The 27266-nt window shown below is 40.3% G+C and overlaps 1 protein-coding gene and 1 long non-coding RNA gene across 2 annotated transcripts in view; one reads left to right on the plus strand and one right to left on the minus strand.

The window, feature by feature from the left end:
- Window positions 1-91: 91 nt before the first annotated feature.
- Window positions 92-25732, plus strand: LOC133376656 (uncharacterized). The gene is made up of 4 exons (XR_009760544.1): window positions 92-574; window positions 21829-21931; window positions 23443-23609; window positions 25437-25732. It is a non-coding gene; the product is annotated as an uncharacterized LOC133376656 (long non-coding RNA).
- Window positions 4379-27266, minus strand: part of MAP3K2 (mitogen-activated protein kinase kinase kinase 2) — a 91293-nt gene continuing 68405 nt past the window's right edge. Inside the window, exons 16-17 of the mRNA XM_061609216.1 lie at window positions 22874-23051; window positions 4379-16565 (exon numbers count right to left, since the gene is read on the minus strand). Of these exons, the coding sequence (XP_061465200.1) occupies window positions 16340-16565; window positions 22874-23051 (404 nt within the window). The 3' untranslated portion in view covers window positions 4379-16339. The remainder of the gene's footprint in view (window positions 16566-22873; window positions 23052-27266) is intronic.

Below are 27266 nucleotides of genomic sequence, written 5' to 3' on the forward strand. Positions count from 1 at the left end.
AGGACACCCTCCCCTTTCATGGGGTGTATGATTTGTCCTGGCCCAGAGCAGAGTTTGGGGTGGGCACTGTTGGCCAGTAGTGATATCTATGAGACACAGACAGAGGTTTTTTCGGAGGAGAATGAAACCTGCAATAAACGGGTTAAACAGAGCAAGAGGGGTTGCCAGGTTGCTCAAGGCCAGCAGGTGGTTGGCAAGGGCAACCGCTCTGATAAGAGCTGCTCTCGCAGAAGCTCTAGTGTGGGGGAAAGTTGTATGGAGAGAGGACTGCGTTTGAAACTTATTAACAGTAAAAGACTTACAAAGAACTTTGCTTGGCCTGGATTATTTCTGGTTCTGCACAGCTCCAGAGTCGCTTCTCTGGACTGTACCAACACGCACGCTCCAACAGGCACCCCCAGTTACTTATTTTTCCTGTATGTTTTTGTCTGCTATGATGTTGCATAGATGTCCTTTTCTGTGCCCTGTGCCCAGCAGAAGCTCTAGGCCAGGCAGGACGCAGTGGCATCTCGTAGAGGACACCCTCCCCTTTCCTGGGGTATATGATTTGTCCTGACCAAAAGCAGATTTTGGGGTAAGTACCCCCAGTTACTTATTTTTTCCTGTATGCTTTTGTCTGCTTTGATTTTGCATAGATGCCCTCCTCCGTGCCCTGCACCCAGCAGAAGCTCTAGGCCAGGCGGGATGCAGTGGCATCTTGTAGAGGACACTCTCCCCTTTCATGGGGTGTATGATTTCCAGCATGTTTTTGTCTATTTCGATGTTGCATAGAGCAGAATATGGGGTGTGCACCCTCAGTTACTTATTTGTTATATTTTATGATGTCATTATGTATTTATGATAATATCAGAAGCCTGATTATTTGGATTGCATAAATATATTGTTATTCTTGATGGGGAGAGTCCCCCGATCACAGTGATATATCATACATGGTACCCGAACATATATTCTGGGGTTCAGAGACATGTGAAGTTTGGCTTGAAGTTGCCATAGCTGTCAACTTTTCTTCTTTTTTTGTGTTTTTAACTTTCAAGCAAATAAGGAACTGGGAACTGGGAACTAGGAACCAACTTCAGCGTCAACTGGGAACCGGGAACCAACTTCAGCGTCGTCAGGAAAAGGTTTAATTTACCAGGAGCAGTCCTGCCTCTGCTAATCTCCCTGCCTTCTGTGCAGAGTGATGACATCACTATCCCTCTCCTTGCAGCCTGTTTAATTTGACCAAGATTGTCTGTGCAATAATTCATTTTACTCCTCCATGACCACACCAAATTGAATGGGCTCAGCTGTTTCACGCAACCAACCGGCTGAGCAGGGGGTGTAGAATGCAGGGAACAAGGTCAGTAGGAGGTAGACTGTTGTTTATGACCCAGCAACAGCTAAGTCTTTGTATCGACAAAAGGATTCTCATGCCATTTGTAACTTGTTCCCAACAATCTGAATAATCATAAGAAAAGGGCAGCTGTCCAAGAGAGGCGAGTCCTCGAACCCGCATAAACCTTGTAGAGATCAACACGGTTGCCCACTATTGCAGCAAAGCTTAGCGCAGGGAACTGGGTTTGGAGAAAAGCCTTCTGCACAGCTGAAAATCACAGACCTCCCAGCAAAACTTGCTTTACAGTGAGGAACAAACACTACAAGACATGCATGTGGGTGGGGCTCCCCCTACACTATAGGTAGGGCCTTCGTATAAGGGGGCTTAAGTAGGGGGAAGGCGAGTTTATATCTAGAAAACAAATGGCAGGGCAGTTTGTCAGGTTCAAAATAGCTATAGTTACTGTAAATGGATAAATGTGCTTTTTTTAAAAAACACCCTGACTTAGAAACCAGGTACTGTGATGTCACAGAGCAGGCTGCTTCTGTCCTCAGCCAATTTACTGCTGTTGCAAATGGCCACTGTGCTTATTTGGAACACCTTTGAGTTTTGCAATAGCCCTATTTTGGCATTATGTGTTCCTGTGTCTGACACCATGGAAGCAAGAAGCAGGATTAAATCAGGGTAGCTCCTCCCCTGACATCTTCACATACAGTGCAAATACCTATATGGAGAGAACCTTTGCACAGGTAGTTGCATGCATGGGTTGCAAATTTCAGAGAGGTCTTCATGCATATAACTATACACACATAGCCCCGCTCTCTACATGTGTTGACAAGGATATTGGGTGAAGAACATACAAAATCACAGGTAGGGCTACTCAACACAGCCCTTCCCCTCCTTGCTCCTGTGTTGTTAAATATGGGAACGAAGAACCCCAGAAATGGGCAATAGATTGTAAGCAGTACATTTTATACAGTATAGCTTTCTTTCTCTCTCTCTTTGCCTGACTGAACACTTCACGTGGTTGAGAAAGCGGGCGCTAGGCTACAAAACCTTAAAGGTAAACGTGTCCCTGCACTTGTAGTGCGAGTTGTTTCCAACTCTTAGGGTGACGTCTTGCGACGTTTACTAGGCAGACCGTATATATGGGGTGGGATTGCCAGTTCCTCCCCCAGCCTTTGTTTATCCTCCAGCATATGCCGGGTACTCATTTTACCGACCAAGGATGGATGGAAGGCTGAGTGGACCTCAACCTCTTTTACCGGAGATTCGACTTCCTCCTTCCGTTGGAATTGAACTCCGGCCGTGAGCAGAGCTTTGGCTGCGTTACCGCCGCTTACCACTCTTATGCTACAATAAATCTGTCTTTATGATACCACAGTATTATTTTAGCTGCATCTCCATCATTCTTCCAAAATAAATTCTGAGGTGAAGGCTAGGTTCTGGTCACAATAGACCAGCCTTATCTTTTGTTTCTCTTGTGAATGGTTGCTGCTCACCTCCAAATGAGAAATTATCCTAGTGATGGGTAGGGATGGATCAGCCCTTTTTTGGGAGGGGGGGCTACATCAGTTTTGTACATGTTAGTCTGTACTGTTGCATTTCTGTGTCAGTCTGCAATTTAAAAAATACAAATTTTATATTTAAACAAGCTTTTGTGCATGTTTTAATACATTTAAATATGAATACTGGACAGCAACTAAACAGTTGCATTAGTGGAAGGAAGGACTGTACTGTAGCTCAGTGGTAGAGCATCCACCTTGCATGTGGAAGGTCCCAGATTCTGTCCCTGGCGTTTCTAGGTAGGACAGGAAATATCCTTTCCAAAATCCTGGAAAGCTGCTGTCAGTCAGTGTAGACAATACAGACCTAGATGAACCAATGGTCTGATCCAGTCTAAGGAAGCTTCCTATGTTCATCACCCTCTCCTCTCCCCATAAGCACTGTAAATCTGCTCTGCAGCACTGGGGAACATGTTGCCCTGGAACACGTTGAAGGGTCATGCAGGGAAATGAGAGGGCAGGAAAGTTTCATTGTGCAGGTAAAAGTCCTTGTGCTAGTGGAAGTTTAGTTGGATACCACCCACTATTTAAATATGTACAATGCATTTGGTAGTATTTGTACCATGAACTGTATTGCAAAATCCGAAGAGCAAAATCCGGAGCATGTTTCCACAAGTAAACCTAGGCAACAAATGTAATGTGTAACACAGAAGCAGTGTTTCTTGGTAGCGGCACCCACTGTTTGGAATGCCTTCCACTAGGTGGTTCACAAATTGGGGACAGTGACCAGCTTTAAACACCTCTTAAAAATATACATTTACCCAAGCTTTCCAGGCCTCAAAACTCCTAATGCTTAAACTTTTTACTTCTTGTACACTACTCACTTTTATCTAGGATATGCTTTTATTCTGGTTTTATTTAGGTTCTAACATTTAATTTGATGGCGATGTATTTTTATATGAATTTATACTGATCTCTCTCCCCAATCATATTTTATGCAAACTGCTTAGATTTCTTCTTATATTGAACATTATGCCAATAAATAAATCAAGTGGCTTTTTTTGTATTATACACACTTTGCTAAGAAAAGCATTATAGAAATTATATATGAAAGCGCTATGTTACCTATAAGATGTATATTGCAGCATAGTGGCTGAGAGAATGAAGCTGTGATGTTAAACACACTTACTAAGGAATAAGCTAGAGGAATCGGGTAAAACATGCACAGGATTTCATTTTGAGTTGTTAACCAAAAGTTCACTTTATTCCTAGGCAAGCTACTCTGAACTGTAGCTCTCCATCTGCAACTAAACCACCCCTACAATGTTGTAAGAATTCTTGACATATGGTACATGAACCCCATCAGTACACTAAAGATGATATCCAACTAGGTCACAATAGACCCGCTTAATGGAGTGAAGTAACTTAAGTCTACTCATTTTTAGTGGAGTCTACTCTAAGTATGACTTAGTTGGATATCACTCTGAAGCATTATATAGATGTTAAATATTATTGTACTTTTTAGAAAAGAAAAAAATACAAATCTGGAAATAAATATTTGTTTTATTAACACTTGAAAGTGCCATTATTCTATAGTCATTCCATAAGCTTATAAGGTTACATCCAGTAAACCTTTGCACCATAACCTTTTGAGAATTTACTTGGAAGAAAAAAAACAATCTTTCATTGTATTAATTCTTGCAGGTCCTCATGCACAATCATCCTACACGAAGATGTGTACCAGCAATATACAAATTTCATAAAACAATAGTCATTTGGTCAAACACAGAATATAAACATGGCTTCTTTTTTATATTTGATTAAAAAACCCAAATAAAATAAAAGCCATTTACCAGCAAGAAAATAACAGGTAAATACATTTTTTTAAAAAATCAAAATATTTTTATACATTTTGTACAAGCACACTTTTGAGACTATGACAAGGTCAAAATGTGCATGAACAATGGAACAAACCACACCATAACAGGTCATTAGTAGGTTCTTAAAAAAGAGAGAATACCACTTTTCCTAACTGTTGGTTTTTGATATCCACCAGTACCGTATTTACCCAACATGAGAATTTTTAGTTGGTACATCTTAAGCATTATACAAATAATCTTTCAAGCCACAAACTAGGTTGTCAAATTTAAAATTTAAGTATTAATTGGTATTCTGCTAGTACCTTCAACATGCTTTAAATTTTCCCAGTACCAGAAAACAAGGAAGAGTTAAGATCAAGAGGGAGACATTACATTCAGTATAACAAAAAAGGCAATAAAACATCTGACTTTTCAAGATTGGTTTTGTGTCTCGATTTTCTCAAGCAGCTCTAAATTCAAAGATTGCCTTTAGCTTTTCAGAACAGTATTATTCTCTGTATTACAGAAATACTTTAGCTCTTAAAAAAAAGACCTTACAAGACAAACCATACTGTTATCCAGCCAGAGTGTTGTAATATACAATTCATGTCCAATTTTGGAAATACAAATACATTTTGAATGGTTAGAAACAAAAATAAAAAAATATTTTCTGAACATCAGCCAGCTGAAAATATATTTATTTAGTAAATTATCTCTCAAAGCTTTTTATATATTTATCTAACTAAATGCAGTACCTTTAAAAAACAATTTTTTTAAAAAAATGTAGAAATGAAACTGGAATAGGCCTGTGGGAGGAAGGACAGACAGTACATAGAAGGCATTTTTATGTACCCTATATTTGGAAAGTTCTTAGACACATTTACCACAGTCCAAACTCCGCAGAGGCTCTGATGAGTATATGAAGCTCCATGTAAGCAGTGCCTTCCCTATTTCTGTTCACTCCATACTTCTGAAAAGTTCTGTTTGCACACTGCACATCAATGTGAAAACATTTGGAATTTGGGTAGTCTTCAATCCAAATAATGGCAGAGTATACAGAACTGTAGAAATGAGAACTACCTTAGCTATAAAACAACAACAACCAAGTTAGTTAATTGTTATTTGAAATGATGAAGCTAGGTGGTGGTCAACTGACAATATCTAACAGGTGTCCCAATAGTATGAAGTGAACTGGGAAGTCCCTATTCACACAGAGTCCAATATGTGGGTCAAAGCTCTGGAGATACAACCAAGCTGTTGGATTTGGACTATTATGGGTAACTAGTAAGCAAAGCTAATGTCCTGAGTTCCTCAACCAAGATAAAGCCAGAAGCAGACACACATTTACACTGAATTTAAAAATCCTCACACGTTCAAAACAGTAGTACATTGCACACACACATAATTCACATACACTCCATAACAGTTGGTCAGAGTATTAAATCAGTGTACAAATTAAACATTTTCAAAAAATGTGCAAAAGAGTCAACATTGATAGAAAAAAACACCATTGTGTACATACATTACAAACTGTGCCCAGCATTCAAACAAGAGTAAAAACATTTAGAGAAAACAAGGGATTAAATAGAGAATTTGGCAGCTGCATAAAAAATGTACACTGGGTCAAAAGGGTAAATATACATTATTGTTGTTAGCTTTTTAAAAAGTAAATGTCTACTGTCAACTTCAACCAACATCTCTTCCCCATACTTAACAGTGACATTTCCTTAAGAAAATGGAGTGAGGTACAAGATGACAGGCTGAGCGCATTTGGGGTCTAACAATCCCTTTCACGTTCAGACAAACATTATCAAGCTTTAAAATTGTGTTAACACAACAGCAAGCCACATGAAATTTAGAGAGATTATACCCTGTTCTAAAAAGAAAGCACAATCCTTTTCTTTTAATTCATCATGTGCCCAGGATGTATGTGTGTGGTATTCAAAAATAAAATAATCCTCAGCAAATGTACTGTGGATAGTTCAGCCTCTGATATTAAACCAGTATATGAATTTGTTCAGCATCTGAGAGCCAAGAATGGGTCTAAGGAAAGAGATTCTAAATTTGTCCCCAGAGGACACTGGCAACCCAGAGATCCCCTCCCTGCAAAAAAATTCTCCCTATTCATACCTATTCAACAGGGTTTGAATGCATTACAATCAAATAAGCCAGGGAGAATTTCATTAGTCTTTTATTGTTCCTTTCTTATTAGAGAGGAGGTCAAAATGATATCATCAAATATATATATTAAAATACATTTTTTCCTATCCATACTCCTCTCACTTGACTCTCAGCTATTGTCTAAAGCAAGGTTTGTTAAGTACACTCTTATTTTAGAAATAGAAAAAAGTTATCACATACAAGGTAAATGAATAAAATGCTTTTGAAGCTAAGTTTCTCCGTAACCAGTAGCTTAGAAATTTTAGTTTTGCTCACATTGATGGGCATATTTGACTTCCATTGAACTAAGATATCCAAGGGAAAAGTATAGTTCTAAATTATTTGGAGTAAGATGGACCACTTCCCCAGCAATCTGTGCAATGTTCTGGGTTACTATGGCACAAGAATTACTTTGGCCCATTATACTGACCTAAAGGCTTGCCTCCTTCACTTCAGCTGCAAAGGTAGAAACCACAGAAACAATACAACTTTTGGTGGTTTATACCAGGGAGGATATAGAAGCATTTAAATGAAAGGTGAAGATATGTATGTATAATATGTGACCAATCCAAAATCCACTGAAATCGAGTGCTAATATGTGATTATATTTTAAACAAAGAGCAAATGCTGAAGTGAAAATATTTATTTCATTTCAAGTACATGTATGAAAGCTCCATAAAATCCACACTTTAAAATAAACAAACTAATGATTCTTTGATCACATGCTTATAATAAACCATTGTACAATCAGTCCTAGGTATCGTTGATGTCATCATTTAATCAGGTCAGCCAACAATGGGTTTGATCCAGAGAACTGCAAGCAGTTTTCTGATCACAGAGCAAGACTGCCTGCTGCCTTTTCTGTTTTGCAGCCCACAATGGACTCTGAAAAACCAAATATGTCAGCTGGGGGATCCTTAGGAATAGTGAGAGATATGTAAGGGACTGCCAGTGGAGGAAGCAGTCAGCAGAAATTGTGTCCCTGCCCCTGTACAGATTGAAGTATATTTTTGTTCATATGAAGCTATGTATGTCAAGCCACGTTGACAGCACAAGCAAACTGTACTACATTTGGGCCTCACTGCCATCTTGTATGAGGCCCACCAATATTAAGTCTATCATCAAAAGCAGGTGCCCTATCAGACATTATAGGAATTAACTTCTTTTCAAATATTCCAGCCCTACTCTTTTACATTTAGTAGGTAGACTTCACAAATCTGCCATGAAATTGGCTGGAGGTGCCTTCTTCAGCTATGGAAATGTGCTGCTCTCTATTTGTAGAGGGGTTTCTTTTTTTGCATCTGAGTGTTTCATTTGCCCATAGCTGCCATCCGTATATACAGTGAAGTAGAACAATGTAAGAAGTCATTGATATTTCAGTGTGCAACTTGACAAAGAATTGGGGTTCAGTGCAAATTTTGACCTGTGATCACTTTCTTATTTGGTAAGCTGGCTTCTTGTGAGATCGAGAACATCTGCATCAGGGAGCTCCTAGATTTGTTCCATTAGAGCCAAATTCTGTCTTAATTTCACTGCTTGAGAGTCAATTCACTATTCTAATATTGTAGTAACCAAAATTGCCTGGTAAGGTTTTTGCACAGAAAAGTCTTTTGATATGGACCAGCTGCTCTATTTAAAGTTCATATTTGAGGTAGTTTGCAATGTTTCCATTTCTTTCTATAATGATAGTCTCCAGAATAAAGTGGCTACACCCACACAAGCAGTTATATCACTGACAGATTCTTTTGCAGATGTGTGTCATCACTTAATGAGCCTTCCGTAACTGATTCACCGTGTCTACTGAAGTTGTCCACCTTTGTATGTCTTCTAGATTCAATTTTTTCTGCTTCATCACACAAAGCGTTCATCAGGTTCGAGGCTGCTAGGGGCTATGCTTGCCAAACCATTCTGTCAGCTTGTTCAGGTCCAGGTTGTAAAGCTTCTTCCCAGAAGTTTCCATTTCAATATGCTGTTTCATACATGTGACTCAGTATGAAGGTCAGTGTGGTCATTGCCATGTGACTACTATACAATTTCAGGTATGCCTCTATGATAGATGCCTTCAAAATTTTAAGGTTTTCATGAAATTTACTCTATAGTCTGTCCGAAGGCCAATTCTGGTCAGTTCCAGAAACAAGAATGATTTTCCATTAAGCAATTATGAAACTAGTGATGGATCTGATGGATTGCCTCCATCATCTGCAAAGTACAGTCAAACACATTTGGAATTATTGAGTATGTTCAGTAGCTCGGGGGGGTTAAGTTCATGTCACTGCAATGAAAAGGCTAATTCCAGTCTCCAACACATTACACATAAACAATTTTTTTTAAAAAAAAAAGTAGGAACATTTCTTCCACTTGTTTTCAGTTGTGAAAAAGGTTTTATATTAATTTATATATGTGTGTAATAACTAGAGCATTCTTCATCCCAGCAGATTTCTCTTCTAGCTGCTGAATAAAGTTGGATTTTGGATCAGTTGTACATATTTCCACCTTTCATTTAAAACCTGTAACATTTTCCCTGAGGTACAGGTATCTTTAGTTTTTGCTACTGCACTAGAACCTCCTTGCTATTTTAAACAAGACAAAGTATTTTACATCAACACTGATGAGACATGCAGTGCCCAAAAAAGCACTTCCTAGCACCTGCAGTTGTCAGGACCTGCACCTTTTGCTGCCCCCCAAAGGGCTGTTGTACCTTGAGAACCCAGGAGCCCTTGAAGTGTTACAGAGGATGCTGAACACAACTCTTCAATCACACACTGCTTCATTGGTATCCCTAAAAATATTGCTGCCCATGCAACCTCTAGGGTTGCATGTGTGACTGGCCCAGCCCTGATAGTTACATCCAGCAAAGCTTAAAAACTGGATTACAATTAACAGTCACTAAGCTAGATAAATATAACTTTTGGCTGCGTACAGGGGTAGAAAAGCTTTGGTTTGCAGTGATTTGCAGATCATACACGCCATAAATATACCCAAGGAACTAACTACCAGCAATTAAGCACTGGTATGCTGGCAGTAGTACCTTTCCTAACCCCAAAACCACCACATGGACTTACATTCAAGCAAATAAAATGGTTTTTTCCATAGGTGTGATATTTTTCAAAGATCACATTTAAAAAAGAAAAAAGGAACTATATTGTGAATGCTGACCAGCTCTCTCAATCACCTGCAGCTGTCATAAGACATTGCTGCAAAGATGGTTGAAAGGATTGCTAGTGCAACTGTGACATTAATGCAGCTTTAAATCTGGACAATGGCAGAAACAATGTTTGTCCTTTTTAAAAAAGTTGCATGGCATCAATAGAAAGAAAACAGGTTCCTTGAAACCACATCTGATTTGTCGATATGCAGAACCAATACTGTCACAAGCTTTAAGCCAGTGGTGGGGAACCTGTGGCCTTCCAGACCACTACAAGTCCCTGACCATTGGCCATGCTGACCGGGACCGATAGGAGTTGGGAGTCCAACAGCGTCTGAAGAGCCATCGCAGGCTAAATAGGCAGCCATTAGCAGCTCATTGTGGTGATAGTTTTCCTACTTCCCACTTAGCTTAAGAAAAGGCAGTGTCAACCCAAAATTAAGTGCTATTTATTTACAATGGAGTGATTTAAGCATATGTCCAACAAGCTTAACATTGGCAGGATTGTGTCTAGTACTGTATTCCCAGTATTTGTACAGAACGTGGGAGGTCAAAATTCTTGTAACCACTAAATAATTTGAAAAAACTGCAGACAAAACTGCATTTGACATTTTCTACATTGCAAAGACTGTTTTTGTTGGCCCTTCATAATCTGACCCCTATTGTAATTAATATAAGTAAACAAAATTAAGGCATAAGATAGGGGCACTCTGCTTGATTTTTTCATCCGTATAACTAAAAAGGTTAAGTTCCATTCCCTTGGGTGTGCAACTGAAAAATGAGTGCAATAAACTACAAAATTAAAATGTTTTAGAAATGTAAGGACTAAAGCTTAAAGCTTATGCTGCAGATTCAAATTCCTTCAGAGAAGCCTTCCATGATTTTGGGAAGGCTCTCCTGAACTTCAGTGAATCATATTATGTAGTTCCCTCATTTTAAAAAACTTATTTTCTTATTTTAGATATCACACATCTACAGATAATGGATTCCATGTCTTTTTTTCAAACTGTAGCCCTGCTTGACAATTTTGAATGCAAGTTGAACATTAAGCTCATTTCTGATTGGCTAAAGAGTAAACAACAGTATGCCATATAAATTCTGCAAAAACAGCAGACAAAAGCTAGCTAGCAGGGTGAAGACAAATGAGGTATTGTTGCTGTCAGGTCTTCAGCTCATGATTGAGGAGAAGAATATTTGTTCTGCTGTGACAATTATTCTCTTAGCTTTTTCTTTGTTGTTTCTAGTTTCATACGAGATATGAAATCCTTTAATAATGGTTTGTTCCCAGACCGTCTTCTCATAATTGCCCTTAGTTAACCATAAGTAATATCCATGATTTTGAAATACTCACAAAGAGCTTCTACAAGACAGCAGATATATGGAAGGCTGCTTCATGACCTCATTCTCCCTGTATCTTTGGACTTCTAGGGACATAAACAGTATGCATTCTTACAAAATGGGAAACAATGAACTGATGATGTCACTAGGATTCCAAATATGCTCATTGCGTGAAGAGGGATATATGCAACTGCTTTTTCCAGAGATCAGTGTTCTACTAAAGTACAAGGTGTTTGTTAGAATGTTCTAAGATATTTTATCTATGAGATAGCTTCTACAAAGTGATTGTGTAAATACTCTTCTGCCCCATGCGGCAGAATTGTAAACAAAATGGTAATATTTCGGCTCTTTGCTGCCAGTTCCTAAATTCTTCGCTTTTTTGGTCACTTCAGTGACAAAGTCACATGAGGGAAAGGGCTTGTATCCAAAAATTATACTGTATTAATAAAATGCAAAATTGCTAAGGATTAAGAAGTGGCCACCTTTGACCCATTCAACATGCTGCTTAGGGGTGAATCATAAGTGTTAAGAAGTCTACTAGTACCTTTAAAAACTACTGGGACTCCAATAGAAATATGGATTTGTGACAGTATTTACACCTCCCTGAATAGTATTAAAGGCTGTAGTTCAGATTTTGGAAATCCTCAGAGAGTTGCACTCTGAAGCACTTTTATGTTGCCATTGTCAAGACAAAATGCAGTACTGAAAAAAAGGCACACAAAGCAGCTACCTTATTTTGCTAGGTTTTTTTCTTCCCTTGCTACAATAAGGAAATGGCACTGTGCACTGTAAGCTGGTGAATTAATATAGAATCTGAATGTTGCCAAGGTTCAAAAATAGTTCATTTTAAACAATTCAAGAAGAGTTTAAAATTCATATGCTGAAATTCATACATTCTTTTTGAAGTCAATTTTAGTACTTTTTGATAACCTTGTTAAAATTACACAAGCTTTTGAATGGCATGTTTCAGTGTAAGTATTCAGAGAACAAGATAGATGGAGATGTGATTTGACCTCTCTGGCTATTTGTTGAATATGCGGCTCTTTAGAACAAAGGAAATGGGAGGCTGAAACACAGTATACTTCAAATCATAAACAGTCTTAAAACAGATTATGGGCTACTATAAGCTATTCTGTATAGGAACAAAAAAACTGTGTGGAAAAAATATGCAGAAAGTAAACAATATAACCAAAACCCATAAGACATTTTTTTACATCTAGTATAATAAGGGTTGCACAGAACTCTGCAAGAGGGGAACCCATACCTGTGTAGCCAGCTAGCAGCGTCTATGTGCTTTGTCCTAGAGAGCTACACTAGTCCAGGTAACCAAAAAGCCTGACTACAAATTCTATTTGGGTTTTATTTGAAGTCTGAATGCTGAAGCTCTGAAACTCAAAGTTTGTATATTTCTCCCCTAAACAACCAGTAATAGGCATCACCTTGTTTATGCTTCTCATTTTGCCATACCTACACAACTCCTGCTATTCAGATAAACAACATATTTACCCCGTCACATAATAAGTACTGTCATGCTTGTACAACTTTTTTTAAAGGACCCTTCTAATTGCTTAAAATTTAGAGTTTCAGAGATCTGCAGATTTCAAATTTTCCCTACAAGTTTCATATGCAATTTACAAGAAGCCAAAAGAAAGCTGATTTTGCTCCCTTTCCCAAGGATCTCTCATCAGTAGCTCTTATTCCTTTGTGTAAAGATTATACTGCTACCCACCTTCAGCAAGCTGCGGGAGGGGGAAAGTATCACATAACTCACATTGGTATCCTTGGTTGGGCTACAGATAAGCAGGTTAAGGCAGATCCAGATTCCTAAAAGTAAGCCTCAATTATAAGATTAAGACTTTTTTTTGACCTCACATTTTAGGATTAAGTCTTGGCAACCCTACTGGGTACTTGTTTTACAGTTCACTCTTCCATCCTCACCTTAACCTTGGCTTCCATACCTCTCAGACTTCTGAAGGCAAGAGGTGATAAAACAGAACCCCATCCAAATGACTAGAGATGAAATAATAAAAAAAGCCCCAACACATGCTGTTCTTTACACAGCTGAAGAGCCAGCATAGGCAGCCAGTGATACTCTAGCACTAAATGTATGTTCTACAGCTCAAAAGAGATCTTCCCATATTTATGTTTAAAAGCATACATTGCTGAATGGCATCCAAGCTAAAGACTTTTGACTATCAACTGTAAAAAGAAAAGTTTGACCCCTCTGCACAAGATCATTTAAGACTTTGCATAAGAACTGGAACACAAAACCCAACAGCCCAATCCTATGCATATTCACTCAAAAGTAAATGGTGCTTACTCTCTATTGTGTTTAGGACTGCAGTCTTAAGTTATTAGTTTCTGGAGAGGGGAAGGTTCATTAAATATGCTCCTTATATCACTCCACTGGAGGAAGACTTTCAGTTCAATAAGTCTTCACCAACACTTTATAAGAGGTCACTTAGAGGCTGCAGTGATTGTCTGCTAGATTTTAAATATTTCTAAAAGTGACAACTGAACAGAGCAAGGAAGTCTGACAAAATGCTAAACATACATAGTTTGGGAGTTTGGAGGAGCTCGGGGAATCTACAGTTCAAAGTATTTATTTTTTAAAATTTATACGGCTTGATTGAAAAAAACCTCTAAGGAGTTTACAAGAAACAATCTTAGTCACTTCTCATATTCCATTAGAGGATGAAATGATGCATATCTGCATATATTTACTTGATTTGCATGTTTTACACAATTTGCATAGTTACAGCTTGATAGAAACTCAGAATTTAGAATCTTATGAATTTTCCCAAGAGGACCTGGGGAAAGTGTATGAGAGGGGAAACACACATCTGTAGTGGAAGACAACAGACTACAGGGAGGGACTAGGTGAAGGAAAGCCAATCAATCACCACTTGAATCCCATCCAGTCTGTTTTACTTTTTAAAAAAAAGCAAAACATGACTATTTTTTCATTCACAATTACAAGGATTTGCTTCTTTAAGAAGTAAAAACCGTATGTTAAAAGTTCACTCAATAGTTTCTTCATTAGGTGCTGTATTCCATAGAGAACTGCAAAAGTCCCTTAGTGTGTCCTATAGCAAATTTTGTTCAGTCAACATTTGATTACCAAACTTTGAGTGCTCTCATAATGCGCTCTATCCTTGAACTACAGCTAAAGGATCAGATACTCCCTCTAAGTCTCTGTCTCCAACACAAATTTCCCTTGCTGGCTTTAACAGTCAGCATTTTTAACTGTAGTTAATAGAAACCAGGGTTTGCAACTCTTATTTCTAAGGTTTTGGAAGCACTACATATGTACAAGCAATGTGTCACATATGTAATGTTAAATTGTTCCAGATCTCATTGCTGGAGGTTTTTTTAAGGACAATTCTTAAGCTTATTAATGGAAGATATAGATACTGACTGTGCACTGTCCCTGTAATATCTGTACACCTGCAATACGTTTGGCTTGCCTTTGATGCTTTTATACAGGCTGCCCTCAGATATTACCCTAGGAAACATTTAACAGCAGCATTAAGCAACACCACCTCTGGAAAACAGACACTGTGGCAACGGAAACCAGAATTATTTCCTTTCAGGAGCTCTTTCCAATTTCCTGAAAAGATAGAACGTATTCAAGCATTCTACAGGGTTTCCCCTAAAATAATATATTCAGATGTCCAACTGTGAATGTACACATTTGGGATAGCAATGTCAAATCTGAAACTCTTAAATTACTTATAGATAAGGTATGAAATGTACTTAAAAACAGAACCAAGTGACAGAAAGAAGTACCTCATATTTTGTGCCTTTATTGTCAGTGTGTTGGAATGGAATTATATAGTTGGGATGCATATAGAAGCCTCCAGATCTATTTCTGCTGAGCTTGTTTTTTTCCCTTCATGCTCATAAAGAGGAGGAAACTTCTACACTCCATGTTAAAAACATGGAAAGCCAAATTCTGCATGCTCACCAGATACAAATGATGCAAATACTAGTTGATTAATAAATCAAATGTAAATCTTAGATATAGAATTTTGTTTAGCATCAACATAAATGGTAACAGTTTATTTTTGACACTGCTACCTATTCAAGTACTCTAAAATTTCAATGTAAGTGTGATAGTAGAGAAGGAAGACTAGGTCTCATGAAATATTTTATGTAGCTGGCAGGCCAGTTGGGACAGTATAAAGGATGTGGAACAGGGAATTATCTAGAGTGAAAGTATTCTTTACCCTGGCCACTGGAGGCCCCTCCCAGATCAACTCATCGCAGATCTTAGCAGATTGAGTGAATGAATTTGTGGCATGGTATGTGGAGACTGTTCTTCAACTCTAAAGGATTGTAGATCTACAGTAATCTGTTTATCTATGATACCTGGTCTAGGACATTCACACATCAGAACTACTTGACTCCAAGACTCTTGAACTACTTAGGTAGGGACCCTCCTGTCTATTCCTTTAAAATTATAAATACACTTATTTGGTTGCAGGTGATGCACTAGTCAGATTTGAATGCACCCTGCTCAGCAGTTTCAGTTTGCAGCTTTTAAACCTGTTTCCAATACTGTGGATGAGAATTATTTCAAAGCTGAAACACAACCAAGACCTCTCGGGGCATCTATCTACATATTACAAAGAACAATTGGACACATTTTCCTTTTCTACATCTGCTAGTGACATGTATATTTTTCCTGCATCCTGAATTACTCAGTAGTGCTAGGGAAAAAATTTTTTAGCACACGGTCCAAGTAAGTTGCCTTCCCCCCCCTTAAATAAGGAATGAATATGTACTAAAGTGCTTTATGCGAACCACGTCAGTACATTACCAAAACAAAAAGATCCTAGTCCTAAATGGGGAACAAAATCTGCAGTCTAAATACACAGAAAGATTATTAACAATCTATATGAAATAAAGAATCAAGAGAAGTAACTTCTCCCTTGTCTTTTCTTAACCTTATGTAAAAAAAAAAGTGCAGTCAGAAAATAAATGCAGTAGGTGAGAGCTGGGTCGAGGCAGACCATCAGTGATAATGTGCAAATGAGTGTCTTAGCAGTTCATCTGCAGATGGTCGCAATTTGGCCTCAATAAATATTCGCTTTAGAAAATCCCGACCATGATCCGAGACATGAGGCGGCAGCTGGGGATTGGTCGGCTGTGTAGCAATTTTAAAGATGGCAGCCATTGCTTCAAACTCTGCCCAAGGCGGTTTCTCTGTGAGCATTTCCACCACGGTACAGCCTACACTCCTGCAACATGCAAGAATGAAAAGCAAGTTAAAGTCATGTAAACTAATAGCTTCCCTACTATCTTCAAGAGTAAGCAGACAGGGATGTTTAAAGAACACAAACTATTTTCAATTCAAAATACAGCATCTTTTTGACATAGAGCATCATCTTTCACAGAGTGGCGTTCCATGTATTATACCAATAATTAGAACCTAATAATCTTCTTGCTGGATCAAATGGTCAAACCATCAATCTATGAAATGGCAGAAGCTTTAAATTGTACTGAAAAAAGTTACAACAGGACATTTGGAAGCCCACTATCCTTTTCTTCCCTCAATTTAAAAACTAGTTAATCCAGTTTGTGTGTTTTGGTTTCTGCTGAAGTTCCAGGCTGAGCCAGACAACTCTCCCAACTGCCACCTACAGGAGCTTCAGGAGAGAACTAGCTTGCCCTTCTCAAAGTGGAAAAAATGCACATACAGTTTCTTCAAAACAAACAGCTGTATTTTCTTTTTTACTGTAGAAATTTTATTGATGCTTATTGTACTAATTTTATGTAAAGCACTTTGTGAGGTACTTCTGAAAAGTAGTATATAAATACCATGAAATAATGTTAGAATTAGACACACATCACAATCTGTTGAGAGCTCAAATAAGTTAGTACTTATTGGGAACATTAGGACAACTCTTTTTTAAATAGTTGTTAGATAAGCCAATAATGTGAAAAGAAATGGCATCTCCTTCTTCTAGAGTTTAGGACAAATGAGTTTCTGAGGCACTCACTCCAAGGAAACAAGAACTTATGAATCAGCTGCCTTCTTACACATAAAAATCACAACTAACTGTTTTTGAAGCTAAACTAAACCATCAGAAGCATATGAGTACTTCTCTTTTCACAAACATACTGGTTGGATCCACACTAAGGCTGCTATCCAATACACACCTTGCTGTTGTTATGTGCCTCCAAGTCGACTGCAACTTATGGTGACCCTATGAATCAGCAACCTCCAAGAGCATCTCTCATGAACCACCCTGTTCAGATCTTGTAAGTTCAGGTCTGTGGCCTCCTTTATGGAATCAATCCGTCTCTTGTTTGGCCTTCCTCTTTTTCTACTCCCTTCTGTTTTTCCCAGCATTATGGTCTTTTCTAGTGAATCATGTCTTCTCATGATGTGTCCAAAGTATGATAATCTCAGTTTCATCATTTTAGCTTCTAGTGACAGTTCTGGTTTCATTTGTTCTAACACCCAAATATTGGTCTTTTTCGCAGTCCATGGTATGCACAAAGCTCTCCTCCAACACCATATTTCAAATGAGTGGATTTTACTCTTTTCCCCCTCCTTTTCTCGCTTTTTTCACTGTCCAACTTTCACATCCATACATAGAGATCGGGAATACCATGGTCTGAATGATCCTGACTTTAGTGTTCAGTGATACATATTTGCATTTAAGGACCTTTTCTATATCTCTCATAGATGCCCTCCCCAGTGCTAGCCTTCTTCTGATTTCTTGACTATTGTCTCCATTCTGGTTAATGACTGTGCCGAGGTATTGATAATCCTTGACAAGTTCAATGTCCTCATTGTCAACTGTAAAGTTACATAAATCTTCTGTTGTCATTACTTTAGTCTTCTTGAGGTTCAGCTGTAGTCCTGCTTTTGTGCTTTCCTCTTGAACTTTCACCAGCATTCGGTTCAAATCATTACTGGTTTCTGCTAAGAGTATGGTATCGTCTGCATATCTTAAATTATTGATGTTTCTTCCTCCTATTTTCACACCTCCTTCATCTTGGTCCAATCCCGCTTTCCGTCTGATATGTTCTGCGTACAGATTAAAGAAATAGGGTGATAAAATACACCCCTGTCTCACACCCTTTCCGATGGGGAACCAATCGGTTTCTCCATATTCTGTCCTTACAGTAGCCTCTTGTCCAGAGTATAGGTTGCGCATCAGGACAATCAGATGCTGTAGCACTCCCATTTCTTTTAAAGCATTCCATAGTTTTTCATGATCTACACAGTCAAAGGCTTTGCTGTAGTCTATAAAGCACAGGGTGATTTTCTTCTGAAATTCCTTGGTCTGTTCCATTATCCAACGTATGTTTGCGATGTGATCTCTGGTGCCTCTTCCCTTTCTAAATCCAGCTTGGACGTCTGGCATTTCTCACTCCATATATGGTAAGAGCCTTTGTTGTAGAATCTTGAGCATTACTTTACTTGCATGGGATATTAAGGCAATGGTTTCATAATTACTGCATTCCCTGGGATCCCCTTTCTTTGGAATTGGGATGTATATTGAATGCTTCCAGTCTGTGGGCCATTGTTTAGTTTTTCATATTTCTTGACAAGTTTTTTTCAAAATTTGGACAGATTCAATCTCAGTAGCTTGTAGCAACTCTATTGGTATGCCATCTATTCCTGGTGATTTGTTTCTTCCAAGAATTTTAAGAGCAGCTTTCACCTCGCATTCTAAAATTACTGGTTCTTCATCATACGGTTCCTCCGTGAATGAATCTGTCATCCGGGCATCTCTTTTATAGAGTTCTTCAGTGTATGGCTTCCATCTTCCTTTCATTTCATCTCGGTCAGTCAGTGTGTTCCCCTGTTGATTATTCAACATCCCTACTCTTGGTTTAAATTTCCCTTTCATTTCTCTAATCTTTTGGAACAGGGCTCTTGTTCTACCCTTTTTGTTGTCCTCTTCTATTTCTATACAGTAGCTATTGTAATAGAGCCAGTGTGCTGTAGTGGTTAAAGTGTTGGACTACAACCTGGGAGACCAGGGTTCAAATCCCCACATAGCCATGAAGCTCACTGGCTGACCTCGGGGCAGTCACTGCCTCTCACGACTCATGAAAACCATAATCATAGGGTCGCCATAAGTCGGAATCGACTTAAAGGCAGTACATTTACATTTAGCTATTGTAATAGTCTTTGTCCCTACGTACTAGTCGCTGTATTGTTGCATTTAGGGTTCTGACTGTGTTTCTATCTCCTTTTGCTTTTGCTTTCCTTCTCTCTTGAACCATTTAAGAGTTTTCTCAGTCATCCATTGAGGTCTTTCTTTTTAACTAGAGGAATTGTCTTTTTGCATTCTTCCCTGATAACGTCTCTGACTTCATTCCATAGTTCTTCTGGTTTTCTGTCAACTAAGTTTAAAGCCTCAAACCTGTTCCATATTTTCTCTTTATATGCTTCTGGGATGTTATTTAAATTGTATTTTGGCATTATGATTGCTTTGTTGGTCTTCTTTAGCTTTACTCTGATTTTCGATACTACCAGTTCATGATCTGTACCGCAGTCTGCTCCTGGTCTTGTTTTCGCAGAAAGTATGGAACTTCTCCATCTTCTGCTACCAAGTATATAATCAATTTGATTCCTATGTTGATCATTTGGTGATGTCCATGTGTACAGTCTTCTCTTTGGTTGCTCAAAAAATGTGTTCGCAAGAAACAAATCACTGGCTTCACAGAATTCATTAAGTCTCCTGCTTCATTTCTGTCTCCTAGGCCCCATTTCCCCACAATTCCTAATTCTTCTCTGTTCCCTAGTTTTGCATTCCAATCCCCCGTGATTATTAGCACATCTTGTTTTGGTGTGTGATCAATTTCTTCCTGTACTTCTGCGTAAAATCTCTCCAATTCCTCTTCTTTTGCGTTTGCCGTCGGAGCATAGACTTGGATGATGGTTATGTTGATAGGTTTACCATTTAATCTCATTGATATAACTCGCTCCGACCTTGCGTTGTAGCTCCTAATTGCTTTTGCTACATCACTTCTCACTATTAAAGCAACCCCATTTCTTAATTTCTCATTTCCTGCATAAAATATTTTGTTGTTGCCTGATTGAAAATGTCCCATTCCCATCCATTTCAGTTTGCTCACGCCAAGTATTGTAATGTTGATGTGTTCCATTTCTTGCTTGACAATTTCTAACTTACCCTGGTTCATGCTTCTCACATTCCATGTTCTTATTGTGTGCGTCATACAACTCTGGACTCTCTTTTCGCATCTGTGCACATCAGCCTCTGAGCTTCCTTTCGGCTTTGACCCATCTGCGTCAGTCACAGCGCCACTTGTACTTGTCCTTTGTTCTTCCCCAGTAGCTCGGTGAGTCCCTTCTGACCTGGGGGTCTCATCTTCCAGCACTATCTCGTGTTGCATTTTGAATACTCTGTTCATAGGGTTTTCATGGTAAGAGATATTCAGAGGTGGTTTACCATTGCCTTCCTCTGAGTTTGGATGCATCTTAGTCTGGTGTTTCAGCTTTGACCTTGGGTGCCCCTGCTAGGAGTCTAGCCTCTTGGTCTAGACTCCTGACGGCATTGCTCTTAGCTTCTTCAACACTCTCAAACCCCCTCACCACGTTAAGGTGTGCATCCTAGAGGGGGAATACACACCTACCTAGGACTAAGTCCCACGGAACCCAATGAAGCTTACTTCTGAGTAGACATGTATTGGATTGTAGCCTAAGTTAACTGCATTTAGGTCCTCCTAAAATCAATGTCAGGCATTAGTGATTGCTAACTGTTAAGTCCCACTTATTTAAATGGAATGCAAGTACAGCTAACATAGTCTGGATCCAACCCACTGTCCTAGTTCTCACTAATGTGGTAATCCTTTGTCTAGGATGTACCACTTCACACTGCAGGCTGGGGTTTTCATGGCTGAATGCTTCTCCATTAGAAAAAAAATAGCTCTCCAATTAGAGAATTGGGGCTACTCTTGAAAACTGTCCAGATGTTGCAAGTGGTGCAAAATGCAGCCACCAAGGGCAGTATCCAACAAAGTAGTTCTGTTTAGGGCAAGGATTTCTATTTGCACAATGGAACTTCCCTTCTTTCTCCTTGCGCTCCCTTCCCAAATCTGGTCTGGAGGGCTGGGGGAATCCCAATAACAGATTTAGGGACTGCACGGGGAGAGGAGAGGGAGGGAAGTTCCACTTTACAGCCAGAAGTCCTTGCACTAACAGAACTACTTTTTTGCATACTGCCCCAGGCTGTTAAGCAAAGCAGAGAGATGAGACCATGTGTCCTTAAAGAATTGCACTGTCTTCTTGTGAGCTTCCCAGGCTCAGTTCAAGGGGTAGAGACATACTTACTGTTGTGCTAGTTCCAGTGCATCTCCACCTCTCTTTTCTGAAATGGACACATGACACTAGTCAAACTCCACTCCCTTTTTTTATTCTAAAACCTGGTTGGATCAGTTCAAGTGTATTTTTTAAAAGAAATTCAGCTTCAGGCATATTTTGCAACTGATTGGTAGATCAACCTGTTTGCCTTCCAGGTGTGGCCAATGGAAATGCTTTGCTGCAGGCTCAGGCAGAGACCCAGTGATTGGCCCAAAATGTTGCTGTGGGTGGTCCTGAAAGGTCTGAAGTCAGCAATAGGTAAGAGAGGTGTTGCCAGCAGAGGGCAGAGTCGCTTTAAAATGCAGCCAGAAAAACCATTCTAGCAGTTTTTGAATCAATTAGTGTGCCCACAGCCAGGATTTTGATACTGGTATACAAAACCCTGAAGGTCTTGGGGCCCAAGTGCTTCAAGGATCACCTCTTTCCATACCTACCAACCCATGCCTTGAGGTTAGCAGGGAAGGCCCTATTAGTAGGTGTGGCCCATGGACTGGAGGACCTTCTCTGTAGAGACATCCCAACTGTGGAACTCCCTTCCTGTAGAAGTGTGTTTGTTCCCCACACTGATGACACCTGGATGTAAACTGAAGACAATCGTTTGCTTACGCTTTTAGGATATGCATATTGCTGGGAATTCAGCAGCTTGTTATTACATTCTAGAGATGTAATTTTAAATGTTTTAATCATTGTAAATATTTTTTATAATGCTGTATATAACTGCCTTGGGCTTCTATGGGATATGGGTGGGACGATGATAATAAAAATGTCAGAGTGACAGGTTATAACCAAGCTGTCTCCCTGATACGACAGTTTTTTATCTGGTTTTTGTAAGGAAGAAAATTCAGTTATCTGAGTCCCCACCTGTGTCATGAAGCAGTCCAGTCCAGACACATGTTTACCCAAACCTTGCCTTTTAGGAACTGATACTCTGCTAGTCTGTGAGCTATAGGCTCCAGAGATCCTTTTCTCATCAGAATTCTTTCACAGATCTGAACAGATATTGCCAGTAATATTGTCCTGCTTACTAATGCCATACCATTGTGGCATTTCTTTCTCCTAACTTTCTAATCCAGATTCATAAGCAATCTTTCCAAAGTACACACTCAAACATAAAACATGCATACAATAAAATGGGATGGAAAGCCATTTAATGTTAAAGCTCTTGTAAAACTGTCTTGCATTAGAGCAACATAGACATACCAGATATCTGCTTTCCTCCCATATCCTTCTCCACTAATAACTTCTGGACTCATCCAGTATGGAGTTCCTGTGGCAGACTTCATACCTGTACCAGACAAGCAAATTGTCTGAAGCCGCTTGCTGGCACCAAAATCACCCAACTTAACATTTCCTGCAGAGTCTCTGAGAATATTTGCACCTGAAAAACATAAGAGATAGGATTTGATGTACATCCACACAGGACTAACAACATAGGCAGATATGTAGTCCCATGAAGCTAGCAGAATCTTACATGAAATTACATGTACATTTGTTCAATGCAGAGCTTGGAAGTAACTTGTTACAAATAACAAGTTACTTGTAATTCATTACTTTTTAAGTAACGAGTGGATAACTTTGTTACATTTTGCTAGTAATAGAATGACTAGTAATTTCCTTACTTTTTAGCAGCAATGGTAACATTTCCCGCTTTACTTTTGTACGTTACTTCTTGGGGGGGGGGGAAGCAGGGGAAGTCTTCTGCTCCTCTGATTGGTGGACAAAAGAGATGTGCCTCACACTGGGCTTCTGCGCACTGGGCTTCTGTGCAGAGTTGCTCTTCCCTCGCGCTCTGTGGAGGCCACGAGGGAGGAGGTGGAGAGAGAGAAAAAGAAATTTTTCCAAAATTGAAGATGGTGGAGAAGAAAGGAGCGGAGGGAGAAAGCCAGAGGCAAGGAGGAAGGAGGAAGCGGAGGAATGGAAGTGAAGAGCTATGGAGGTGAGTGACGATATGTGTGTCTGTATGTGAATTAGGGTTAACCTTTCCGGCTTTCAGGGGTGATCTCCAGAGTACCGGATGGTGGATCTCTGCTTGCTCGCCCTATCGCCCTCCCCCCACATCCGCCTGCAAGCCCGCTAGCTCACTTCCTCACTTGCCCTACCCCCCCACCGCCCCACACTCTCGCCCCTCCACTCACTCGCCTTACTGCCACCCACGTAGAGGGGGAGAACTTGAAATACCTCTTCTGCCACTCAGTCCTCCAAAGGTTATTGAGCTCCGGTTCCTAGAGAGGCAGAAAGTTTGACAAGTGCAGGGAACCTGTAAAGAATGTCCCCTCCTTCCAAGTAGACAGGGAGGGAACTCAGTCTGTGCAGAAAACTTTGTCGAGGCTGATGCGAGGACAGGAGAGAGGGAGGTAAATGTGGGGGAAGGAGTCAGAAGCTGCTTTTGGGGGAGGGGGAAAGAGGGGAATTCCCCCCAAATCTCCTCCCGGAGTTACAGGTAGGGCTGAGCCATGCAAAGTGGGTTTCAAAGTGCTGTGGGGTTTCCATTGCAAGGTCTTTGAATCTCCCCCCCCCTTTGAAAATCAGCCTGGTCTCTTGGGGTGAGAAGGGGGGATGCGCTGGGGCAGAGGAACCAGCAGTGCTTGCCTGGGGGAGGCAGAGCTCTCTCTCTCTCAAATAAACAAACCGAGGAAAGGGTTCAATGAACAAAGTTGCTCCCTTTTCTTAAAACAGCGGAGAAGTTTATCCTTAGCCTAGAAATGGGGATCTCTGGAGGGACTGAATGTGATTGTGTGGGGTATAAAAATGTTTGGAAAATGGCAATAGGGAGAGATTATACCTCAAATATTGGGTATGGGCAAACTAAGCTATTTTTATGCAATTTGGGCAGAGGAACCACCAGACTTGCAAGGGGGGGCGGCGGGGAGGGGGGGAGGAAGCTGTGCTTTATTTTGTCAGAGAGCTGAAGGATTTCACAGCCTATGAATTTCCTTCCCCTCCAAAGAGCCTTGCCAGTTTTCCCTTCTGGGCAAGGGAAAGCGGAGGGAGCTTTATGCTGTCCAGGCTCATCTCTGCCCTTCGCAATCTCAAGTCTTAAGTCATGCAATGGTTAGGGGTGGGAAGTTGTAGCGCATCCCCCTCTGGGAAGGCTGCAGGTTCTCCTTCCCTGTTCCAGAGAACAGATGCCAAGGAGGCTTTGCTCCTGACCCCTGTACAGGTGGTGGCAATTTAATGCTTGAAGGAAGAAAAGGCTGTTTGCACTTTGAGGCTTGTGGGATTTACATGAGTGATGCTGTTGACCCATTGCTGGGGTGCTCCAGGGTTTTAAGAATGGGGGCTTTCCTTTTTTATGGCTCTGCTAATCATGCCTGGCACCAGCAGTTGCTCACATCAGGCACTGGCCAAGGGCCTCAGGACTCAAAAGGCCCTTAACCAGCCCAGCCTGCTGCCTGTTCACTTGTCCCAGGGCCAGCTTCCATTTGCAGCTGCATAGCCAACTGCCTTAACCTCTGTGCCTCACCTGCTCCTGCCCCCTCCAAAAAAAATTATTATATTTGTTCAACACTTTTTAGAAAAGTCTCAAAGTCACTTGCAAAAAATATTAAAATACAGAACATCTTAGTGTGGAAGTCCCCCAGCGTCATTCCCTCTACGTAGGGATCTGTTGTGTACCCGACAGAATGGATGATCTGTGTTCTGTAACTGCTCTAACCACAAAGAAGCCGTTTTAAACTAGTAAAATGCTCCAATCCTCGATGCTATATATAAATTTCCATTGTGCAGCTAAAAAGGTAAGTAAACTAGCTTTGCTTCGTTTCAGCTGAGATGACAAAATCCTACTGCCTTGCTGTTAGTCAAAGCTGCTTGGAACAGCAGGGGCAGCCCTGCTGTCTGGCAGCCCTACCTGGAGATGCTGCCAGGGATTGAACCTCCTGGGACCTTCTGTATGCAAAGCAGTTGCTCTACCCCTGAGCTACGGCTCTTCTCCAAGAAGGCATGTTAAAATGAACGAAGACATGCCATACATTGAAAAGGCATGCCAGCTGGGCTTCAATTCAAACTTAGGGTTTGGATGATGGCCGAAGAGTATCAGAGAAGGGCTGCTGTATTATTTCTCAAGAGACTGAATGCCACAGGTTGTGCACAGCCATTGCTGAAAAGCTCCAGCGAAGGGAATGTGGCCCTTATGAGGCTTTAAGGATGCCTCATGGAAAACTATTCATAAATTACATAAACAAACAATTAAACAATTGTTGTTGTTATGTGCCTTCAAGTCGATTACAACTTATGGCAACCCTATGAATAAGCGACCTCCAAGAGCATCTGTTGTGAACCACCCTGTTCAGAACTTGTAAGTTCAGGTCTGTGGCCTCCTTTATGGACTCAATCCATCTCTTCTTTGGCCTTCCTCTTTTTCTACTCTCTTCTGTTTTTCCCAGCATTATGGTCTTTTCTAGTGAATCATGTCTTCTCATGATGTGTCCAAAGTATGATAATCTCAGTTTCATCATTTTAGCTTCTAGCAATAGTTCTGATTAATTTGTTCTAACACCCAATTATTTGTCTTTTTCGCAGTCCATGGTATGCACAAAGCTCTCCTCCAACACCACATTTCCAATGAGTTGATTTTTCACTTATCAGCTTTTTTCACTGTCCAGCTCTCACATCCATACATAGAGATCGGGAATACCGTGGTCTGAATGATCCTGACTTTAGTGTTCAGTGATACATCTTTGCATTTGAGGACCTTTTCTAGTTCTCTCATAGCTGCCCTCCCCAATCCTAGGCTTCTGCTGATTTCTTGACTGTTGTCTCCATTTTGGTTAGACTGTGCCAAGGTATTGATAATCCTTGACAAGTTCAATGTCCTCATTGTCAACTCTAAAGTTACATAAATCTTCTGTTGTCTTTATATTAGTTTTCTTGATGTTCAGCTGTAGTTGTGCTTTTGTGCTTTCCTCTTGAACTTTCATTATCATCAACGTCTGTGGGTGGGTAGGAGGCGACAAGGGAGGAGGTGGAGAGTGAGACAGGGTAGAGTGGAGAAAACAATTGTTTAAAAAAATGGAGTGGAGGGAAAAAGGAGCCGGAGGGCAAGAACATGGATAAAGGAGAAGGAGACAGCAGCAGAATGGAGATAAAGAACTGTGGAGGCGAAAGATGACAACAAGTGTGTGTTTGCATTTGGCACACAAAGTGGCCTCCACCACCCTCTCCGGCTACTGTGCCGCATTTGCAGTATTTTAACTTTTTTGCATCTCAGGGGAAAATGTTTGCATGGATGAGTGTCCCTTAGTTGGTGGCAGGGCAGGGTCCGGGAGGTGGTTAAGTGAGAGAGATTATGCTTGCTGGCTGAAGGAGGGAGTTGCACTTGGTTTGACATGCAAAGATCTGAGTAGTGGCCTCTGCCTCCCTCCCCACTAGGGTTGCCAGGCTCAGGGCCTGAGAATGATTCTGTATCTTTAAGAGAAGAGAAAGTCAGCCAAGTGCAGGTGTTCTTGCAACACTGTAATGGGAAAAACCACAAGGTGAAATTCTCCCTTCCCCCTGCACAACATTTAAAGATATAGAAGACCTCTTGGAGGCTGGGCCTGGCAACCAAGAGGTCTTCTGTATCTTTTAAAGTTGTGCAGGGGGAAGGGAGAATTCC

The sequence above is a fragment of the Rhineura floridana genome, chromosome 2 (assembly GCF_030035675.1).
Source record: "Rhineura floridana isolate rRhiFlo1 chromosome 2, rRhiFlo1.hap2, whole genome shotgun sequence".
Taxonomy (NCBI): domain Eukaryota; kingdom Metazoa; phylum Chordata; class Lepidosauria; order Squamata; family Rhineuridae; genus Rhineura; species Rhineura floridana.